A 20,267-nucleotide genomic window follows, 5' to 3' on the forward strand; every position below is an offset into this window, starting at 1 on the left:
ATATTGAACGATGCAGTAGTCTGACAAATTAATGCTACTTCTGCACTTTCTTCAGAAGTCCATGCATGTTTGTAAGCAATACACTTCAGGAACAGTCTAAGACATTCTAAGCTGGTTTATCATGTGCATTTACCATTGATAGGCTGCTTCACATTTTGTCCTCTTCCTCTTTTTATTTGTTCCTTTTTCTTTCTCTCTGACTCTTTGTTTTCCTGCCAGTCCCCCACCTAGGGGAGGGGATAAACTTCTTTTTTCACCAAAAATACACATGATTCATAACATTTGTAAAAGTACATTCCAAAACATTTCAACTTATAAATTACAGAGAGTGCAATAAAATTAGACTTGGCTCCATTCAGTATGTTCTGCCCTTAGGTGCTCTAAGTAATTGATACTGGGATTTCAATTTGTGCATTCTATATCAGGCATACAACCCAAGGGTTTCTACAAATTTCCCAGTCCGATGATGTACTATGGCTGACAATCTTTCCTCATTGTACCTCAAGAGGTGGCTGCCCCAAACTTTAGTGTTTCCCTTAACACATGGTTCTGGACCTTGGAATGTGCCAGTCTGCCACACTGGAAAACCACCAGATTTCAAGCAGATCAAAGAACCTCTTTCACCGATTAATGATTCCCCAAGACCAGTTGATGTTTTATCTCTGTGTGCATCTCTGGGAACATCCTGTAGAGCACAAAGTCCTGAATCACAGGGCCGTTCGGGATGAACCTCGACAGAAGGCTTCTCTCCTGACCTTCTTTGTAAAGGCATTTTCCAGAAGGAGGTGAACAATAGTCTCTTCCCCACCACAGGCACCTCGATGCAATGTGTGGAGGGGGTGAGTCTCTGTGCATGTAGGAAGGATCTGGTGAGGAGGGCCTTTCTCACTACCAGCCAAGTTATATCTTGGTGCTTATTTGAAAGTTTTGGTGATGAGATATACTGCCACATGGTTTGACAGTCTACTCAGACAGCAATCTGATAGGAGCTACCTCAGGGGACTAGTGCAGACTACTGCCTGATGGACTTGTGGTCAATGGTATGTTTATGTATAAACTTTTCCATGAGGGATAGGTGATACTTGGAGTGTTCTGCAGAAATGTGGCCATGCCCATCCTTCGAAGCACCAGGGACAGATGGAATCTCAGTGACCTTTGCTGTTTGCATACCGAGGATCTATGCAAAGCCTGATGCAGTCGCACAGAAGTTGGTCATCAGGATGAGGGTGATGTTGCGCAAGATTTTCCCTCTTTATCTGGAGGTTTGTACATCATGTTCCTGTGAACATAGTGCATTTTCAACCTCTGATGGAAGTAGAAGATGAGTTGGCTCGGGTGATCGCCATGGGTGCAGGACTGAGAATCCTCGACTTGCACCTTGTGCAGCAACACTGAGAGCATTTTGCATGTGATGCCCAGCTTCCTATCTGCAATGGAGAGGGACTGTCACTCCCACATGCTCAGTTTTTGGTTTACCATAGTTACATGCTCCTTCCAATATTTAGTGCTTGCCCCAGCCTCTCCGAACAATATCTTCAGCACCCTCAGGTGGTCTGACCTGACTGTGAGGGAGACAAACAATCAGTCAGCCCAGTTCCCAAAGAACATGGCCTTGCTCTTGAGGTGATTTACCTCTGCACCCTAGCCAGTTTCGCAGATGCTCATCAGTCTGCACAGCGACAGTGGATCATGATACTTCTACTGACCCAAAAAGAAGGCGACGATGTTGTCCACGTACAGGAATGCATTAAACTGTGTGCCTCCACTGCCTGGAATCGCCACCCCACTTATGCCCGAATCCTTCCTGATGAACTCCACAGAAGGTGCTATGCAACACATGAAACAGTACAGCGGAGAGAGGGAAACACTGCCTGACTCCAGATTTGATCAGAATGCTTTCTGATTTCCAGCCATTGACTGAAACTGTGTTATTGATGTTTGTGTCGAACAATTGGATCCAATTGCAGATTCCCTCCCAAACCCTGCTTTGGAGATAATTTACATCTGGAGTGGGGGGGCGGGGGTAAATACTTCTGACTTTATCATTTCTGACTTGCATGCATAAGTTGCGGAACTGAGTCCAGTGATCTTTACCCAAGGACAAATCACTTCAGACTGTGCTCGAGTAATTCCGATCACCACTTAGTACTGTTGGCAAGTCTTTGGTGCAGGATGCTGTTTCTTTCGGAATAGTATGTGAAGCACCAGACCCAAAGGACATACCAACTTTATTTGTTTAGCCCCAATACAATTATTGAATTTCCATACAAATTTAAACAAAGCATTGTGAAATCTGATCATTACAGTGTTAACAACTGAAAGTACAAAATATCTGGTATTAGCAGAATTAATTCATGGTGATTTTTTTTCTTTTCTCTCATTTAGTGGACACAAATATGTGAAATGGATTCTTTGGAAGAACGACAGGCTGTCTGTGAAGAGGTGTTTAAAAATGACCAGGAAGAATACAGGCTGTATGAAGCTATGAAAATTCTCATGTTGGTCAAGGCCATTGATCTGGATTGTGATAAAGTGCAAGAAAAGGAAATTCCTCTCTTCTGTTGGCTGCTATTTGCTCGTGATACTTCTACTGATCCTTACCGGTTCATGCAAAATCACTTGAATCATGTCGGCTGCACTGGTGGACTGGATCAGGTAAGCGATTGCAATATCAAAAATCTTGGAATAAGCTACCAAAGACCAGGGGCAGTACTTCACCATGACTCCAGAATGCCTTTTCACTCTCCTCAGCATTAGTATTTTCAGTTAGTTTATTCATTTCATTCTGCAGAATGCAAGATTGCTGTTAATTTCTTTCATCTGCCCTTATTTTTCATGAATTATATGGAAATTGCAATTGTTCCAGTGCTAACCTGAATGTAGATTTTGTAATGTGGCATTATGCATTTGAGTCCCAAGTTGATGAAAGTAGATATAATTATGGTGTTATCTGGGTAGTAAACAAAAAAATGTCAAATTATAAAGCCATCCTTTATTTAATTCATTCTCATGACATGGGTGTTGTTGAAATGTAATGTCTATCCTTAGTTATGATGTGGAGATGCCGGCGTTGGACTGGGGTAAACACAGTAAGAAGTTTAACAACACCAGGTTAAAGTCCAACAGGTTTATTTGGTAGCAAAAGCCACACAAGCTTTCGAGGCTCTGAGCCCCTTCTTCAGGTGAGTGGGAATTCTGTTCACAAACAGAACTTATAATGACACAGACTCAATTTACATGAATAATGGTTGGAATGCGAATACTTACAACTAATCCAGTCTTTAAGAAACAAAACAATGGGAGTGGAGAGAGCATCAAGACAGGCTAAAAAGATGTGTATTGTCTCCAGACAAGACAGCCAGTGAAACTCTGCAGGTCCACGCAACTGTGGGAGTTACAAATAGTGTGACATAAACCCAATATCCCGGTTGAGGCCGTCCTTGTGTGTGCGGAACTTGGCTATCAGTTTCTGCTCAGCGACTCTGCGCTGTCGTGTGTCGCGAAGGCCGCCTTGGAGAACGCTTACCCGAATATCAGAGGCCGAATGCCCGTGACCGCTGAAGTGCTCCCCAACAGGAAGAGAACAGTCTTGCCTGGTGATTGTCGAGCGGTGTTCATTCATCCGTTGTCGCAGCGTCTGCATCAACGGATGCAGACGCTGCGACAACGGATGAATGAACACCGCTCGACAATCACCAGGCAAGACTGTTCTCTTCCTGTTGGGGAACACTTCAGCGGTCACAGGCATTCGGCCTCTGATATTCGGGTAAGCGTTCTCCAAGGCGGCCTTCGCGACACACGACAGCGCAGAGTCGCTGAGCAGAAACTGATAGCCAAGTTCCGCACACACAAGGACGGCCTCAACCGGGATATTGGGTTTATGTCACACTATTTGTAACTCCCACAGTTGCGTGGACCTGCAGAGTTTCACTGGCTGTCTTGTCTGGAGACAATACACATCTTTTTAGCCTGTCTTGATGCTCTCTCCACTCCCATTGTTTTGTTTCTTAAAGACTGGATTAGTTGTAAGTATTCGCATTCCAACCATTATTCATGTAAATTGAGTCTGTGTCATTATAAGTTCTGTTTGTGAACAGAATTCCCACTCACCTGAAGAAGGGGCTCAGAGCCTCGAAAGCTTGTGTGGCTTTTGCTACCAAATAAACCTGTTGGACTTTAACCTGGTGTTGTTAAACTTCTTACTATCCTTAGTTAGCCTGAGAAGGTGACCATTTTGCCAGCCCTGTTCAGTGGGCAGTTAAAAGTTGACCATGATGATGCGGGATTGGAGTTACATAAAGGCGGGGCGGCTAGAATTTCCATCCCTAAAGGATATTAGGCAACCAATTAGATTTTGATGGCAATCCATTTACATTTTGTACTTACAGATTTTTTAAAAATTGATTTTAAATTTTCAAATTGCCAGTGTTAGATTTTAACTTGATTACTAAATCCAGTAACAAAGTTACCACGCTACTGCATCTATTTTGAGTTTAGTGTAATGCATAAAGCATTGAATTGCAATACATAAAGCATTGAACTTGTAATTAATATTCAGCAGGATTCAGAACCATTAGCAGGGGAAGCAATAATTTCTCAATTATTGTTAATTCAAAACATGTTGTAGCTGACTGCCTTTTATGTTTCAAACACTTGTTGAATACTAAACTTGTTGTTTACGATTTACATAGGTGATTTGGAGTTGGGGACCAAGTGTATTGTGCCAAAATTCGCAGATGACACTAAGATGAGTGGCAGAGCAAAGTGCAGAGGATGCTGAAAGTCTGCAAAGGGATATAGATAGTCTAAATGAGTGGGTGAGGGTCTGGCAGATGGAGTACAATATTGGTAAATGTGAGGTCATCCATTTTGGTAGGAATAACAGAAAAATGGACTATTATTTAAATGGTAAAAAATTGCAGCTTTCTGCTGTGCAGAGGGACCTGGGTGTGCAAGAATTGCAAGGAGTTGGTTTGCAGGTGCAGCAGGTAATTAAGAAGGCAAATGGAATTTTGTCCTTCATTACTCGAGGGATGGAGTTTAAAAACAGCGAGGTTATGTTGCAGCTGTATAAGGTGCTGGTGCGGCCACACCTGGAGTACTGTGTACAGTTTTGGTCTCCTTACTTGAGAAAGGATACTGGGGGTGCAGAGGAGATTCACTGGGTTGATTCCGGAGTTGAGAGGGTTGGCTTATGAGGAGAGACTGAGTAGACTGGGGCTATACTCATTGGAATTCAGAAGAATGAGGGGAGATCTTATAGAAACATATAAGATTATGAAGGGAATAGCATGGCCTCAAAATAAGGGGAAGCAGATTTAGGACCGAGTTGAGGAAGAACTTCTTCACCCAAAGGGTTGTGAATCTGTGGAATTCCTTGCCCAGTGAAGCAGTTGGGGCTACCTCATTGAATGTTTTTAAGGCAAGAATAGATAAATTTTTGAAGGGTAAAGGAATTAAGGGTTATGATGAGCGGGCGGGTAAGTGGAGCTGAATCCATGAAAAGGTCAGCCATGATCGTATTGAATGGCGGAGTAGGCTCAAGAGGCCAGATGGCCTACTCCTGCTCCTAGTTCTTATGTTTTTATGTTCTTATAATACGCTACTAGTAAATTATAGATTTAATTTGTCATTACAGCATTCATTGTTTTGAAAAAGTACTTTCTATTTTAATGAAACAGAGAATGACTAAGTGTATATTCTCCCATGTTCCTTCATCCACCTATTTGTTCTGCAGAGGTCCACTGAAAATATCAGATGATAGCCATGAACATCTTATTTCTCTGTTTCAATGAACGACAAATTCAGTGTATTTAATTTCTTGCTCAACAATGTAAAAGTTCTTATGCAAAGGCTATCCTTTTAAACAGTTTCAAATTCATAATAAAGAAATGGCCAGGGAATTAAATTTGCACTTTGCTTCAGTCTTCACAAAGGAAGACATGAATAATGTACCAGAAGTTCTCAGAGAAACAAGTTTTAGTGAGGAGCTGAAGGAAATCAGCATTAGTAAAGAAATAGTTTTGGGGACATTGGGATTGAAGGTGGATAAATGTCCAGGTCCTGATAATTTCATCCAGGATATTTAAGGAAGTGGCCATGGAAATAGAAAATTCTTTGGACCCTGGACTGGTTCCTACAGATTAGAAGGTAGTTAATGTAAACCCGCTATTCAAAAAGCAAAGCAGAGAGAAAACAGGGAACTATAGACCAGTGAGCCTAACGTCGGTACTGGGGACGTTGCTAGAGACCATTATTAATGATTTCATAACTCAGCACTTGGGAGGCAGTGGTATAATCAGACAAAGTCGGCATGGATTTACAAAAGGGAAAACATGGAATTCTTTGAGGATGTAACTGGTAGAGTTGACCAAGGAGAACCAGTGGATGTGGTTTATTTAAACATTTAGAAGGCTTTCGACAAAGTCTCTCATAATGTAAAGTTAAAGCACATGGGATTGCAGGTAATGTCTTGCGATGTCTTGAGCTGGTTAGCAGATAGGAAGCAAAGAGTTGGCATACATGAGTCTTTATCTGATTGGCAGTCAGTGACTAGTGGGGTTCTGCAAGGATCTGTGCTAGGACTCAACTGTTCACATTATATATTAATGATTTGAAAGAGGGAATGTATTATCTCCAAATTTGCAAATGATACAAAGTTGAATGGGCAGGTGAGCTGTGAGGAGAATGCAGAGATGGTTTATAAAATGATGAAGGGGATAGATAGAGTGAACGTTCAAAGACTATTTCCTCGGGTGGATGGAGCTATTACAAGAGGGCATAACTATAGGGTTCGTGGTGGGAGATATAGGAAGGATATCAGAGGTAGGTTCTTTACGCAGAGAGTGGTTGGGGTGTGGAATGGACTGCCTGCAGTGATAGTGGAGTCAGACACTTTAGGAACATATAAGCGGTTATTGGATAGGCACATGGAGCACACCAGGATGATAGGGAGTGGGATAGCTTGATCTTGGTTTCAGATAAAGCTCGGCACAACATCGTGGGCCGAAGGGCCTGTTCTGTGCTGTACTGTTCTATGTTCTATGTTCTAGATGCTTCAGCGTGATTTGGGCAGGCTGATTATGTGGGCATATGCACGGCAGATGCAGTATAGTGTAGATAAATGTGAGGTTATCCACTTTGGTAGCAATAATAGGAAGACAGATTATTACTTGAATGGATGTAAATGAGGGAGGTGGATATTCAGTGAGACCTTGGTGTCCTCGTGCATCAGTTGCTGAAAGTAAGTGCGCAGGTACAGCATGCAGTAAAGAAGATAAATGATATGTTGCCCTTCATCACGAGAGGATTTGAGTATAGGGATAGGGATGTTTTGCTGCAATTGTATAGGGTGTTGGTGAGGCCAAACGTGGAGTATTGTGTGCAGTTTTGGTGTCCTTATCTGAGGAAGGATGTCCTTGCTATTGAGAGAGTACACCGAAGGTTTACCAGGCTGTTTCCTGGGATGGCAGGTCTGTCATATGAGGAGAGACTGAGTTGGTTAGGATTATATTCACTGGAGTTTAGAAGAGTGCAAGGGGATCTCATAGAAACTTATAAAATTCTAGCAGGGTTAGACAGTGTAGATTCAGAAAGAATGTTCCCAATGATGGGGGATCCAGAACTAGGAGTCATAGTTTGAGGATTAGGAGTAAATCTTTTAGAACTGAGGTGAGGAGAAATTTCTTCACCCAGAGGATGGCGAATGTGTGGAATTCACCACCACAGAAAGTAGTTGAGGCCAAAACGTTGTATGATTTCAAGAAGAAATTGGATATAGCGCTTGGGGCTAAACGCATCAAGGGATTATAGAGGGAAGGGGGATCAGGATATTGAATTCGATGATCAGCCATGATCAAAATGAATGGCAGAGCAGACTCGAAGGGTCAAATGGCCTACTCCTGCTTCTAGTTTCTATGTTTCTATGATTCCAAGACTCAGTACAGGGCAGGGCTGAGTGACGGGCTTTGGATTTCCCTTTCTCACGCTTGGTCTCATGCAGTGCTTTGGTCAGTTGTTTCGACTGAAAGCAGAATTTGTAAGGAATTAAAAGAATTATATCCCTGCAATGACAAACAATCAGACAGAATTGAATATAAATTATTGAACAGGAAGTGATTCTAATTTCACATAAAAACAAAATATTGTGAATGTCAGATGCACAATTTTGACAGATGTTGAGTACAGTATGAATGGAATGCTGTTAGTAATGGAAACCTTCTGGTACAAATTAAACACAATGTTAACCGCCCATTCAGCTGCAGCTGAATATTATAATAAAGGACTGTATAGTTGGTATGCAGGAAGGAAAACTAAAAATAGAAAATTCTAGATAAACACAGCAGGTCTGGCAGCATCAGCGGAAAGAAAAACAGAGGTAATGGGTAGGATTTTCCTTTCGTTCATAATTTACTCCGGGCTGCTCACCACTTTTCCAATCAGATGCCCTCATTCTCCATTGTCAAAATTTTAATTCGCAAAACTAAAAATATTATTCTAAAATGCATGCATTATGAACTAGATTTGCAACACCTTCATTTCCCAATCTGAGTCTGAGAGACTTGAAGGTAATTTAGGAAAGTTGAAGGTCTATAAATTGAATCATAGAATCCCTACAATGCAAGAGTCCATTCGGCCCAACGAGTCTGCACCAATCCACTTTTTAAAAAAATCTTACCCAGGTCCTATCTCCATAACCCCATATCTATAGCCCGCAATCATAGAAATCATAGAAACCCTGCAGTGCAGAAGGAGGCCATTCGGCCCATCGAGTCTGCACCGACCACAATCCCACCCAGGCCCTATCCTCACATATTTACTTGCTAATCCCTCTAACCTACGCATCTCGGGACTCGAAGGGGCAATTTCTAACCTGGCCAATCAACCTAACCCGCACATCTTTGGACTGTGGGAGGAAACCGGAGCACCCGGAGGAAACCCACGCAGACACGAGGAGAATGTGCAAACTCCACACAGACAGTGACCCGAGCCGGGAATCGAACCCGGGATCCTGGAGCTGTGAAGCAGCAGTGCTAACCACGGTGCTACCGTGCCGCCCAATCCCCCTACATATTGGGAATCTAAGGGCCAATTTAGCATAGCCAAAACACCTAACCCACACATCTTTAGACTGTGGGAGAAAGCTAGAGCACCCGGAGGAAACCCACGCAGACACTGGGAGAATGTGCAAGCTGCACACAAGACAGTTACCCTCGGCTGGAATTGAACCTGGGTCTCTGGCGCTATGAGGCAGCAGTGCGAACCACTGTGCCACCATGCTACCCTGTATACAGCTTCTCATTTCCTTTAAACCTTATTTGTTGCATTAATCAACCTCATTCCTGCACTTAAAGGCTAATCAAAACTCAGCCAACAAAAAAAATGGAAAGCCCTGAGGAACTACAGTTCTGATGTGGAGATGCCGGCGTTGGACTGGGTAAGCACAGTAAGAAGTTTCACAACACCAAGTTAAAGTCCAACAGGTTTATTTGGTAGCACAAGCCACAAGCTTTCAGAGCACTGCACCTTCATCAGGTGAGTGGGAGCTGTGTTCACAAACAGGGCATAATGCGAGTCTTCACAGGCAATCAAATCTTAAAGGTTAAAGATCCTTTAAGACTTGATTGCCTGTGAAGACTCGCACTCCAACCATTATCTTGTAAATTGAGTTTGTGTCTATATATGCCCTGTTTGTGAACACAGCTCCCACTCACCTGATGAAGGGGCAGTGCTCCAAAAGCTTGTGGCTTGTGTTACCAAATAAACCTGTTGGACGTTAACTTGGTGTTGTGAGACTTCTTACGGAACTACAGTTCAGCAGAAAGCTGTTATTACTCAATATGTTAGAATGAAAAAGACCCCTTAGTTTTCCTTCCTGGGTTGCAACCTTACAGTCTTTCATTATAATATTTAGCTCCAGCTGGATGGGTGGTTAACATTTTGAGTTTAAACTGTAATCAGAAGGTTGCCATTACTAAGAGCATTTCATACTGTACTCAACATCTGTCAAAATTGTGCATTCAAACTTTGACTGGGAGCCTGATCAGAGGCAAGAACCAAGCTGATTTTATGTAGAATGGGTTTTATTAATTGGGATTTGGTTTTGGACTCTAGAGCAGCTTCTTGACCTATTACCTTGCTACTCTCTCTTGGAGAGTGCAAATTAATTAAAACCTACCCCATTATTAGAAACTATCGACAGGATCAACACAAATATCATTAGAAGAGAAATTAGAATACTTTTACACTTAAAAGCTGTGGCACACGTGTGGATTTTTTGCCAGCCGTTGCAGTTGATACTATAAACTGATTAGAAACCTCTGGTAGCTCTTGGGGACCTTCATCAGATTTTTCTACTCCAACATTTCTCGATACATGATGGAGAGCAGTGCTTAGTGGGAAGATATACAGCGAGAATAGCACAAGGAGTCTGGTTTGGTGCAGCTTCCTTAAAACCGGTGTCTAAAACTGGTTTGTGAAAGATCAACACTGCATAATTAACCAGCTGGTAACATCAATTGGCAGTAATTTGCAGCATGTTTCTGAAATTAACATTTCTCTGCTTTATGCCTTCAGTGGGCTCTGCAGAACTTTTCTTCCTTTCCCAAAAATGTTGATTTAACAATTTGTGAAATATTTTGCAAACTGGTGAAGAAAACACAATTGCAAAAGTTTGATATTTTGAGGTGGTGAAATGATTGATATTTATTAGTGTCACAAGAAGGTTTACAATGGATCACAAACAATGGTGAGACAGAGGATTGAGATAGAGAATCTGGTGAACTGGTGCGGCAACAATAATCTCTCACTCAATGTCAACAAAATGAAGGAGATTGTCATTGACTTCAGGAAGCGTAAAGGAGCACATGCCCCTTTCTACACCAATGGGCACGAAGTAGAAAGGGTCGAGAGCTTCAAGTTTTTAGGTGTCCAGATCACCAACAACCTGTCCTGGTCCCTCCATGCCGACACTATAGTTAAGAAAGCCCACCAATGCCTCTACTTTCTCAGAAGACTAAGGAAAGTTGGCATGTCAGCTACGACTCTCACCAACCTTTACAGATGCACCATAGGAAGCATTCTTTCTGGTTGTATCACAACTTGGTATGGCTCCTGCTCTGCCCAATACTGCAAGGAACTACAAAAGGTCATGAATGTAGCCCAATCCATCACACAAACCAGCCTCTCATCCATTGACTCTGTCTACACTTCCCGCTGCCTCGGCAAAGCAGCTAGCATAATTAAGGACCCCATGCACCCCGGACATTCTCTCTTCCACCTTCTTCCTTCGGGAAAAAGATACAAAAGTCTGAGGTCACATACCAACCCCGACTCAAGAACAGCTTCTTCCCTGCTGTTGTCAGACTTTTGAATGGACTTGCCTTGCATTATGTTGATCTTTCTCTACACCCTAGCTTTGACTGTAACACTACATTCTGCACTTTCTCATTTCCTTTGCTGTGAACGGTATGTTTTGTCTGCATAGAGCGGAAGAAACAATACTTATCATTGTATGTTTACATGTGACAATAATAAATCAAATCAAAAATAAATTATTTCATCGGGAAAAAGATACAAAAGTTTGAGATCACATACCAACTGACTCAAGAACAGTTTCTTCCCTGCTGCCATCAGACCTTTGAATGGACCTATCTTGCATTAAGTTCATCTTTCTCTACACCCTAGCTATCACTGTAAAACTACATTCTGCACTCTCTTGTTTCCATCTCTATGAACGGTATGCTTTGTATAGCGCGCAAGAAGCAATACTTTTCACTGTATACTAATACATGTGACAAATCAAATCAAGTTGCTGTGAAAATCCCCTAGTCGCCACACTCTGGCGCCTGTAATAATGCTACTATTGAGGGAGAATTTAACATGGCCAATAGACCTAACCAGCACGTCTTTTGGACAGTGGGAGGAAACCGGAGTGCTCAGAAGAAACCCATGTAGACACAGGAAGAACGTGCAGACTCCACACAGTGACACAAGCCGGGAATCGAACCCAGGTCCCTGGTGCTCTAAGGCAGCAGTGCTAACCAGTGTGTGCTACTCTGCACTGGAGGATTATTGTAATTTCTGATGTTACAGTTTGGAGAATTCCTTGTAGTTTGTATTAATGCTACTATTGAGTTTAATTTGACTTTGGAGGGAGGGGCCAGGGATGGTGTTTAAACTCTTAAGAGCAGCACCATGAGGAGGTTACAGACCAGATTTTCTTGGAGATTGCGGAATAGTGTTTGACTTGCACCATTAAGGTCTCAGAAATTATAGCAAAGGTGAATTACCCCATTGTGTCAACATTTCCAGGGATATTTGCTATTGTTTCCCTCATTTGGCAATGAACAGTTAGTTAAGTGTATGTTTGCTTCCCCATCCCCGTTGACATCAATGCAGATTGAGTTCTACTATGCTTGTTGCTGCATCCAGGGCTTTGAAAAGATGGCACTGATGGACAGTTTGAAGTGGCTTAATTTTTGCATGAAAGTTTAACTTTAAGTAGGTGATTATGAGTCAAAATTCCCACCAAATTTAAATTAACTTGGGCAAACATTTTACATTTTAATGCATTTCTAGGTTATTGAAAAGTTGAAGGCTCATTGAACTTGTTTATATTGCATTAAGTTGAAAGGAAATCTTGCTGTGCAGAAGGACTGGTTCACAGTGGTAAACCTCTGGTTGCTGATCTATTACATCGTTCAGGCACTGGATTGCTGGTGAAGTAAACTCTTCATTTTCTGCTGATTAGCCTGAGTGATATATAAGGGCGGCACAGTGGTTAGCACTGCTGCCTCACAGCACCCGGGCCGTAGGTTCGATTCCCGGCTTGGGTCACTGTCTGTGTGGAGTTTGCACATTCTCCCCGTGTCTGCGTGGATTTCCCCCGGGTGCTCCGGCTTCCTCCCACAGTCCAAGGATGCGCGGGTTAGGTGGATTGGCCATGCTAAAATTGCCCCTTAGTGTCAGGGGGACTAGCTAGGGTAAATGCAAAATATAAATATAAAGCTCAAAATATAAAAATGATAGTAAAAGTTTTTACAAATATATAAAAAGGAGTAGAGTGGCTAGAGTGAATGTTGGACCCTTGGAGGACGAGAGGGGGGATTCAGTAGTGGAAAACGAGGAAATGGCTGAGACTTTAAATAAGTTCTTTGTGTCGGTCTTCACGGTGGAAGACACAAATAGTTTACCGAATATTAGAGATCGAGAGTTGATGGGAGGTGAGGTCCTTAATACAATTACTGTTACTAAAGAGGTAGTGCTTGGTAATGGGAAGGTAGACAAGTCCCCGGGCCCGGATGGAATGCATCCCAGGGTACTGAAAGAAATGGCTGAGGTAATAGCAGATGTTATTTACCAAAATTCGCTGGACTCTGGGGTAGTGCCGGCTGATTGGAAAACAGCTACTGTTATGCCGCTGTTTAAAAAAGGAAGTTGACAAAAGGCGGGTAACTACAGGCCGGTTAGCTTAACGTCTGTAGTTGGGAAGATGCTGGAGTCCATCATTAAAGAGGAAATAGCAGAGCACCTGGATAAGAATGGTTCGATTAAGCAGACGCAGCATGGATTCATGAAGGGAAAGTCATGTTTGACGAATTTACTGGATTTTTATGAAGATGTGACTAGTGCGGTTGACAGAGGGGAACCGGTGGATGTGGTGTTTTTAGATTTCCAGAAGGCATTCGATAAGGTGCCTCACAAAAGGTTGCTGCAGAAGATTGGGGTACACTGTGTTGGGGGTAAGGTGTTGGCGTGGATTGGGGATTGGCTATCGAACAGGAGGCAGAGAGTTGGAATAAATGGGTGCTTTTTTGGTTGGCAGTTGGTGACCAGTGGCGTGCCGCAGGGATCGGTGCTGGGGCCTCAATTGTTTACCATTTACATAGATGATCTGGAGGAGGGGCCTGAGTGTAGGGTATCAAAGTTTGCTGATGACACGAAGATGAGTGGGAAAGCGGAAAGTCTGCAGAGAGATTTGGATAGGCTGAGTGAGTGGGCGAGGATCTGGCAGATGGAATATAACGTTGGCAAATGCGAGGTTATCCACTTTGGAAGAAATAATAGTAAATTGGAATATTATTTAAATGGAGAAAAATTACATCATGCTACTATGCAGAGGGACCTGGGGGTCCTTGTGCACGAATCGCAAAAACTCAGTCTGCAGGTGCAGCAGGTGATCAAGAAGGCGAATGGAATGTTGGCCTTTATCGCGAGGGGGATAGAATATAAAAGCAAGGAGGTCTTGCTGCAACTATACAAGGCACTGGTGAGGCCGCAACTGGAGTACTGTGTGCAGTTTTGGTCCCCTTATTTGCGAAAGGATATATTGGCCTTGGAGGAAGTGTAGAGAAGGTTCACCAGGTTGATACCGGAGATGAGGGGTGTAGCTTATGAGGAGAGATTGAACAGATTGGGTCTGTACTCGTTGGAGTTTAGAAGGCTGAGGGGTGATCTTATAGAGACATATAAGATAATGAAGGAGCTGGATAGGGTAGAGGTAGAGAAATTCTTTCCACTTAGAAGGGAAACCAGAACGAGAGGGCACAGCCTCAAAATAAGTGGGGGCCGGTTCAGAACAGAGTTGAGGGGGAACTTCTTCTCTCAGAGGGTAGTGAATCTCTGGAATTCTCTGCCCATTGAAGTGGTGGAGGCTACCTCGTTGAATATGTTTAAATCACGGGTAGATAGATTTCTGATCGATAAGGGAATTAAGGAATATGGGGAGCAGGCGGGTAAGCGGAACTGATTCGCTTCAGATCAGCCATGATCTTGTTGAATGGCGGGGCAGGCTCGAGGGGCTAGATGGCCTACTCCTGCTCCTATTTCTTATGTTCTTATGTTCTTACAGGGATGGGGCCTGGTTTGGGATTGTGGTCAGTGCAGACTTAGTGGGATGAATGGCCTCCTTCTGCACTATCTATGATTCTGAGTGAGCCTATTTTTGGAAAATAAATCTCTCAGATCCAAAATTGGAATGCCCTGCCAGCATCAGTAGTAAATGCGCCTAGTTTGGGGGCGTTTAAGAGATCCGTAGATAGGTTCATGGACGAAAAGAAATTGGTTTAGGTTGGAGGGTCACAGTTTTTTTTTTAACTGGTCGGTGCAACATCGTGGGCCGAAGGGCCTGTTCTGCGCTGTAATGTTCTATGTTCTATGTTCTAAAAAACCCTTGACCAAGCAAATCACTGTAACATGACATAGAACTGATTCCATTAAACTTTGACTCTCCCTTTTGTGTTGGGAAATGTCAAATCCAAACTAATCAAACCATTGCAGTCCAACGCTCTGGGAAAGAATAATAGAACTCCGATTACATGTACGTTTCCTAGACAGGAAAGAGACGTATAATAAACTGACCTGCTGGTAAGGCTGCCAACCCTGGCTGAACATATTCCAGGAGACATCTGCTAAAGTGACGTCCTGGAAAGCAGGTTTTAAAGGGAAGCAGGTGTCAGGAATATGGGGATGGGAGTAGGGAGCAGGTTACACTTTCTATTGGCAAGACCATGTAGTGGATAAAGGTTGTAAGAAATACAACTTTTACCTTAAAACATGCAAGAATCTGAGAATTATTCAGGACATTTAGATAACATTGAAATTGTAACAAAGTATTTTACATATTGCAAAGTGAAATGTTGCCAGGGAACCACCAACAGCAGCAATCTGATTGCACTGAACAACAGCATATGCTTTTAAAAATAGCCTGCATCAAACAGGTATTATAGTCCAACCTCTCTCATGAAGTTTTGTGAATGATATTGCAACCGTGGGCAGACCTGGCACTTGACCTTTTGCAGTAAGTTATATAAACATACACATTGAAATGTTTAGTTATCTTTATTGTGCATTTAGCAAATATTCACACATTTTAATGAGCTGCACTTCTATAAATGTCTATGTGCAAGAAAGCAGACATTGTGACAGTAGGTGGAAACATTTTTTTGGTTTAGCATGCAAATATTACAGCATATAATTAACGACAAGTTCCTTTTTCTGCATCCACTGTTATCGAAGTAGATGTTTTGTTTCTGAAAACCATTGACCATGAAATGCCTTTAGCAAACAGGTCAAGGAGAATCCCAAGGCTTTTTATGCATATATTAGGAACAAGAGGGTAGTAAGAGAAAGAGTAGACCCACCCAAGGACAATGGATGGAAGTTATGCGTGGAGCCAGAGGAAGTGGGTGAGATCCTTAATGAGTATTTTGTATCGGTATTCACCAAGGAGAAGGACATGATGGATGTTGAGTTCAGAGGTAGGTGTGTGAACACTCGAGACAATGTCAATGTATTGAAGGAGGAAGTGTTGAGTATCCTAAATTGCATTAAGGTAGACAATGGGTCCGGATGGGATCTATCCCAGGTTACTGCAGGAGGCAAGGGAAAAACTAGCTGGGGCCTTAACAGATATTTCGCATCCTCTTTGACCACAGACGAGGTTCCAGAGGACTGGGGAATAGCCAATGTTGTTCCCTCGTTTAAGAAAGGAAGCAGGGATAATCCAGGAAATTATAGGTTGGTGAGCTTGACATCAGTGATGGGGAAGCTTTTGGAGAAGATACTAAGGGCAGAATATATGCACGTTTGGAGGCAAATGGACTAATTAGTGACAGGCAGCGTGGTTTTGTACAGGAAAGTTATGTCTCACCATAGAAACCATAGAAAATTACAGCTCAGAAACAGGCCTTTTGGCCCTTCTTGTCTGTGCCGAACCATTTTATGCCTAGTCCCACTGACCTGCACTTGGACCATATCCCTCCACACCCCTCTCATCCATGAACCCGTCCAAGTTTTTCTTAAATGTTAAAAGTGACCCCGCATTTACCACTTTATCCGGCAGCTCATTCCACACTCCCACCACTCTCTGTGTGAAGAAGCCCCCCCTAATATTCCCTTTAAACTTTTCTCCTTTCACCCTTAACCCATGCCCTCTGGTTTTTTTCTCCCCTAGCCTCAGCGGAAAAAGCCTGCTTGCATTCACTCTATCTATACTCATCAAAATCTTATACACCTCTATCAAATCTCCCCTCAATCTTCTACGCTCCAGGGAATAAAGTCCCAACCTATTCAATCTCTCTCTGTAACTCAGCTTCTCAAGTCCCGGCAACATCCTTGTGAACCTTCTCTGCACTCTTTCAATCTTATTTACATCCTTCCTGTAACTAGGTGACCAAAACTGTACACAATACTCCAAATTCGGCCTCACCAATGCCTTATATAACCTTACCATAACACTCCAACTTTTATACTCGATACTCCGATTTATAAAGGCCAATGTACCAAAGGCACTCTTTACGACCCTATCCACCTGTGACATCACTTTTAGGGAATTCTGTACCTGTATTCCCAGATCCCTCTGTTCAACTGCACTCTTCGGAGTCCTACCATTTACCCTGTACGTTCTACTTTGATTTGTCCTTCCAAAGTGCAATATCTCACACTTGTCTGCGTTAAATTCCATTTGCCATTTTTCAGCCCATTTTTCTAGTTGGTCCAAATCCCTCTGCAAGCTTTGAAACCTTCCTCACTGTCCACTACACCTCCAATCTTTGTATCATCAGCAAACTTGCTGATCCAATTGACCACATTATCATCCAGATCATTGATATAGATGACAAACAACAATGGACCCAACACCGATCCCTGCGGCACACCACTAGTCACAGGCCTCCACTCAGAGAAGCAATCCTCCACAACCACTCTCTGGCTTCTTCCACTGATGTGGAGATGCCGGCGTTGGACTGGGGTAAACACAGTAAGAAGTTTAACAACACCAGGTTAAAGTCCAACAGGTTTATTTGGTAGCAAAAGCCACACATGCTTTCGGAGCTCTAAGCCCCTTCTTCAGGTGAGTGGGAATTCTGTTCACAAACAGAGCATATAAAGACACAGACTCAATTTACATGAATACATTATTCATGTAAATTGAGTCTGTGTCTTTATATGCTCTGTTTGTGAACAGAATTCCCACTCACCTGAAGAAGGGGCTTAGAGCTCCGAAAGCATGTGTGGCTTTTGCTACCAAATAAACCTGTTGGACTTTAACCTGGTGTTGTTAAACTTCTTACTGTGTTCTTCCATTGAGCCAGTGTCTTATCCAATTTACTACCTCCCCATGTATACCTAGCGACTGAACCTTCCTAACTAACCTCCCATGAGGGACCTTGTCAAAGGCCTTGCTGAAATCCAGGGAGACAACATCCACCGCCTTCCCTTCATCCACTTTCCTGGTAACCTCCTCGAAAAACTCTAATAGATTGGTCAAACATGACCTACCACGCACAAAGCCATGTTGACTCTCCCTAATAAGTCCCTGTCTATCCAAATATTTGTAGATCCTATCCCTTATCACACCTTCCAATAACTTGCCCACCACCGACGTCAAACTTACTGGCCGATAATTTCCCGGATTTCTTTTGGAACCTTTTTTAAACAACGGAACAACATGAGTCACCCTCCAATCATCCGGCACCTCCCCCGTGAATACTGACATTTTAAATATGTCTGCCAGGGCCCCTGCAAGTTCAACACTAGCTTCCCTCAAGGTCAGTGGGAATACCCTGTCCGGTCCTGGGGATTTATCCACTCTGATTTGCCTCAAGACAGCGAGCACCTCCTCCCCTTTAATCTGTAAAGGTTCTATGGCCTCCCTACCAGTTTGCCCTATTTCCGTAGACTCCATGCCCGTTTCCTCAGTAAATACGGATGCAAACCAACCATTTAGTATCTCCCCCTTCTCTTTTGGTTCCATACACAGTCTACCACTCTGGTCTTCAAGAGGACCAATTTTATCCCTCACTATCCTTTTGCTCCTAACATACCTATAGAAGCTTTTTGGATTTTCCTTCACTCTGTCTGCCAAAGCAACCTCATGTCTTCTTTTAGCCCTCCTGATTTCCCTCTTAAGTAGCTTCTTGCACTTTTTATACTCCTCGAGCATCTGATGTGTTCCTTGCTGCCTGTACATTTCATACAACTCTCTCTTCCTCTTAATCAGTGTTACAATCTCCCTCGAGAGCCAATGTTCCTTATTCCTATTTACTTTGCCTTTAATCCTGACAGGAACATACAAACTCTGCACTCTCAAAATTTCTCCTTTGAAGGCCTCCCACTTTCCATTTACATCCTTACCATCTTGATTGAGTTTTTTTGAAGAGGCAACAAAGATCATTGATGAGGGAAGGGCTCTGGATGTAGTTTATTTGGACTCTAGTAAGGTGCTTGACAAAGTCTCACATGGCAGACTGGTACAAAAACTATAATCACTTGGGATTCGGGTGGGCTGGCTGGATGAATACATAACTGGCTTGATTATAGACAAAGAGGGTATAATTTTTTTCAGAATGGAGATCTGTAGCTAATGGTGTTCCGCAGGGATCAGTGCTGGGATCAGTGTTTGTCATATTGTTATTTATATCAATGATCTGGAGGAAAATGTGGGTAGTCTGATTAGTAAGTTTGCTGATGATACAAAGGTTAGTGGAGTTGCTGATAGTGCAGGGGATTGTCAGAGGATGCAACAGGATATAGATAGATTGGAGACTTGGGCACAGAAACAGCAAACTGAGTTTAATCTGAACAAATGCAAGGTGATGCATTTTGGAGGATCAAATTTAAGTGTGCATTATACTGTAAATGGCAGAACCCTTGGGAACATTAACATACAGAGGGATCTGGTCGTGCAAGTCCACAGTTCCCTAAAAGTGGTAACACAGGTGGCCAAGGTGACTAAGAAGGCATATGGCATGCTTGCCTTCATCAATCGGGGCATTGAGTACAAGGGTTGGGAGATCATGTTGGAACTTTATAAAACCTTGGTTAGGCTGCATTTGGAGCATTGCGTGCAGTTCTGGTCACCACACTACCAGATGGACGTGGAAGCTTTAGAGAGAGTGCAAAGAAGGTTCACCAGGATGTTGCCTAGTCTTGAGGCTATGAGGAGAGGTTGCATAAACTAGGATTGTTTTCACTGGAAAGACGGAGGCTGAGGGGAGACCTGATAGAGGTCTATAAAATTATGAGAGGCATAGACAGGGTGGAAGTGTCAATTACAAGGGGGCACAGGTTCAAGGGGGAAGTTTAAGGGAGATGTGTGGAGGAAGTTTTTCATGCAGAGTGTGGTGGGTGCCTGGAACGTGCTGCCAGAGGAGGTGGTAGAAGCAGGCATATTAGCAACTTTTAAGAGGTATCTGGATAGGTACATGAATAGGGAGGGAATGGAGGGATATGGACCGAGTAAGGGCAGAAGATTTTTTCAGTTTAGT

General features: G+C 42.9%; 1 protein-coding gene across 6 annotated transcripts in view; it reads left to right on the plus strand.

Moving 5' to 3' along the window:
- The window catches only part of LOC144510753 (ubiquitin thioesterase otulin-like), a 77,003-nt gene that overhangs the window by 47,984 nt on the left and 8,752 nt on the right, over nt 1-20,267 (plus strand). For all 6 annotated transcript variants that reach the window (XM_078240585.1, XM_078240574.1, XM_078240563.1 and 3 more), the window contains one exon: nt 2,386-2,655. In XM_078240585.1, the coding sequence (XP_078096711.1) occupies nt 2,386-2,655 (270 nt within the window). The remainder of the gene's footprint in view (nt 1-2,385; nt 2,656-20,267) is intronic.

Source organism: Mustelus asterias, chromosome 2 (assembly GCF_964213995.1).
Source record: "Mustelus asterias chromosome 2, sMusAst1.hap1.1, whole genome shotgun sequence".
Classification (NCBI taxonomy): Eukaryota; Metazoa; Chordata; class Chondrichthyes; order Carcharhiniformes; family Triakidae; genus Mustelus; species Mustelus asterias.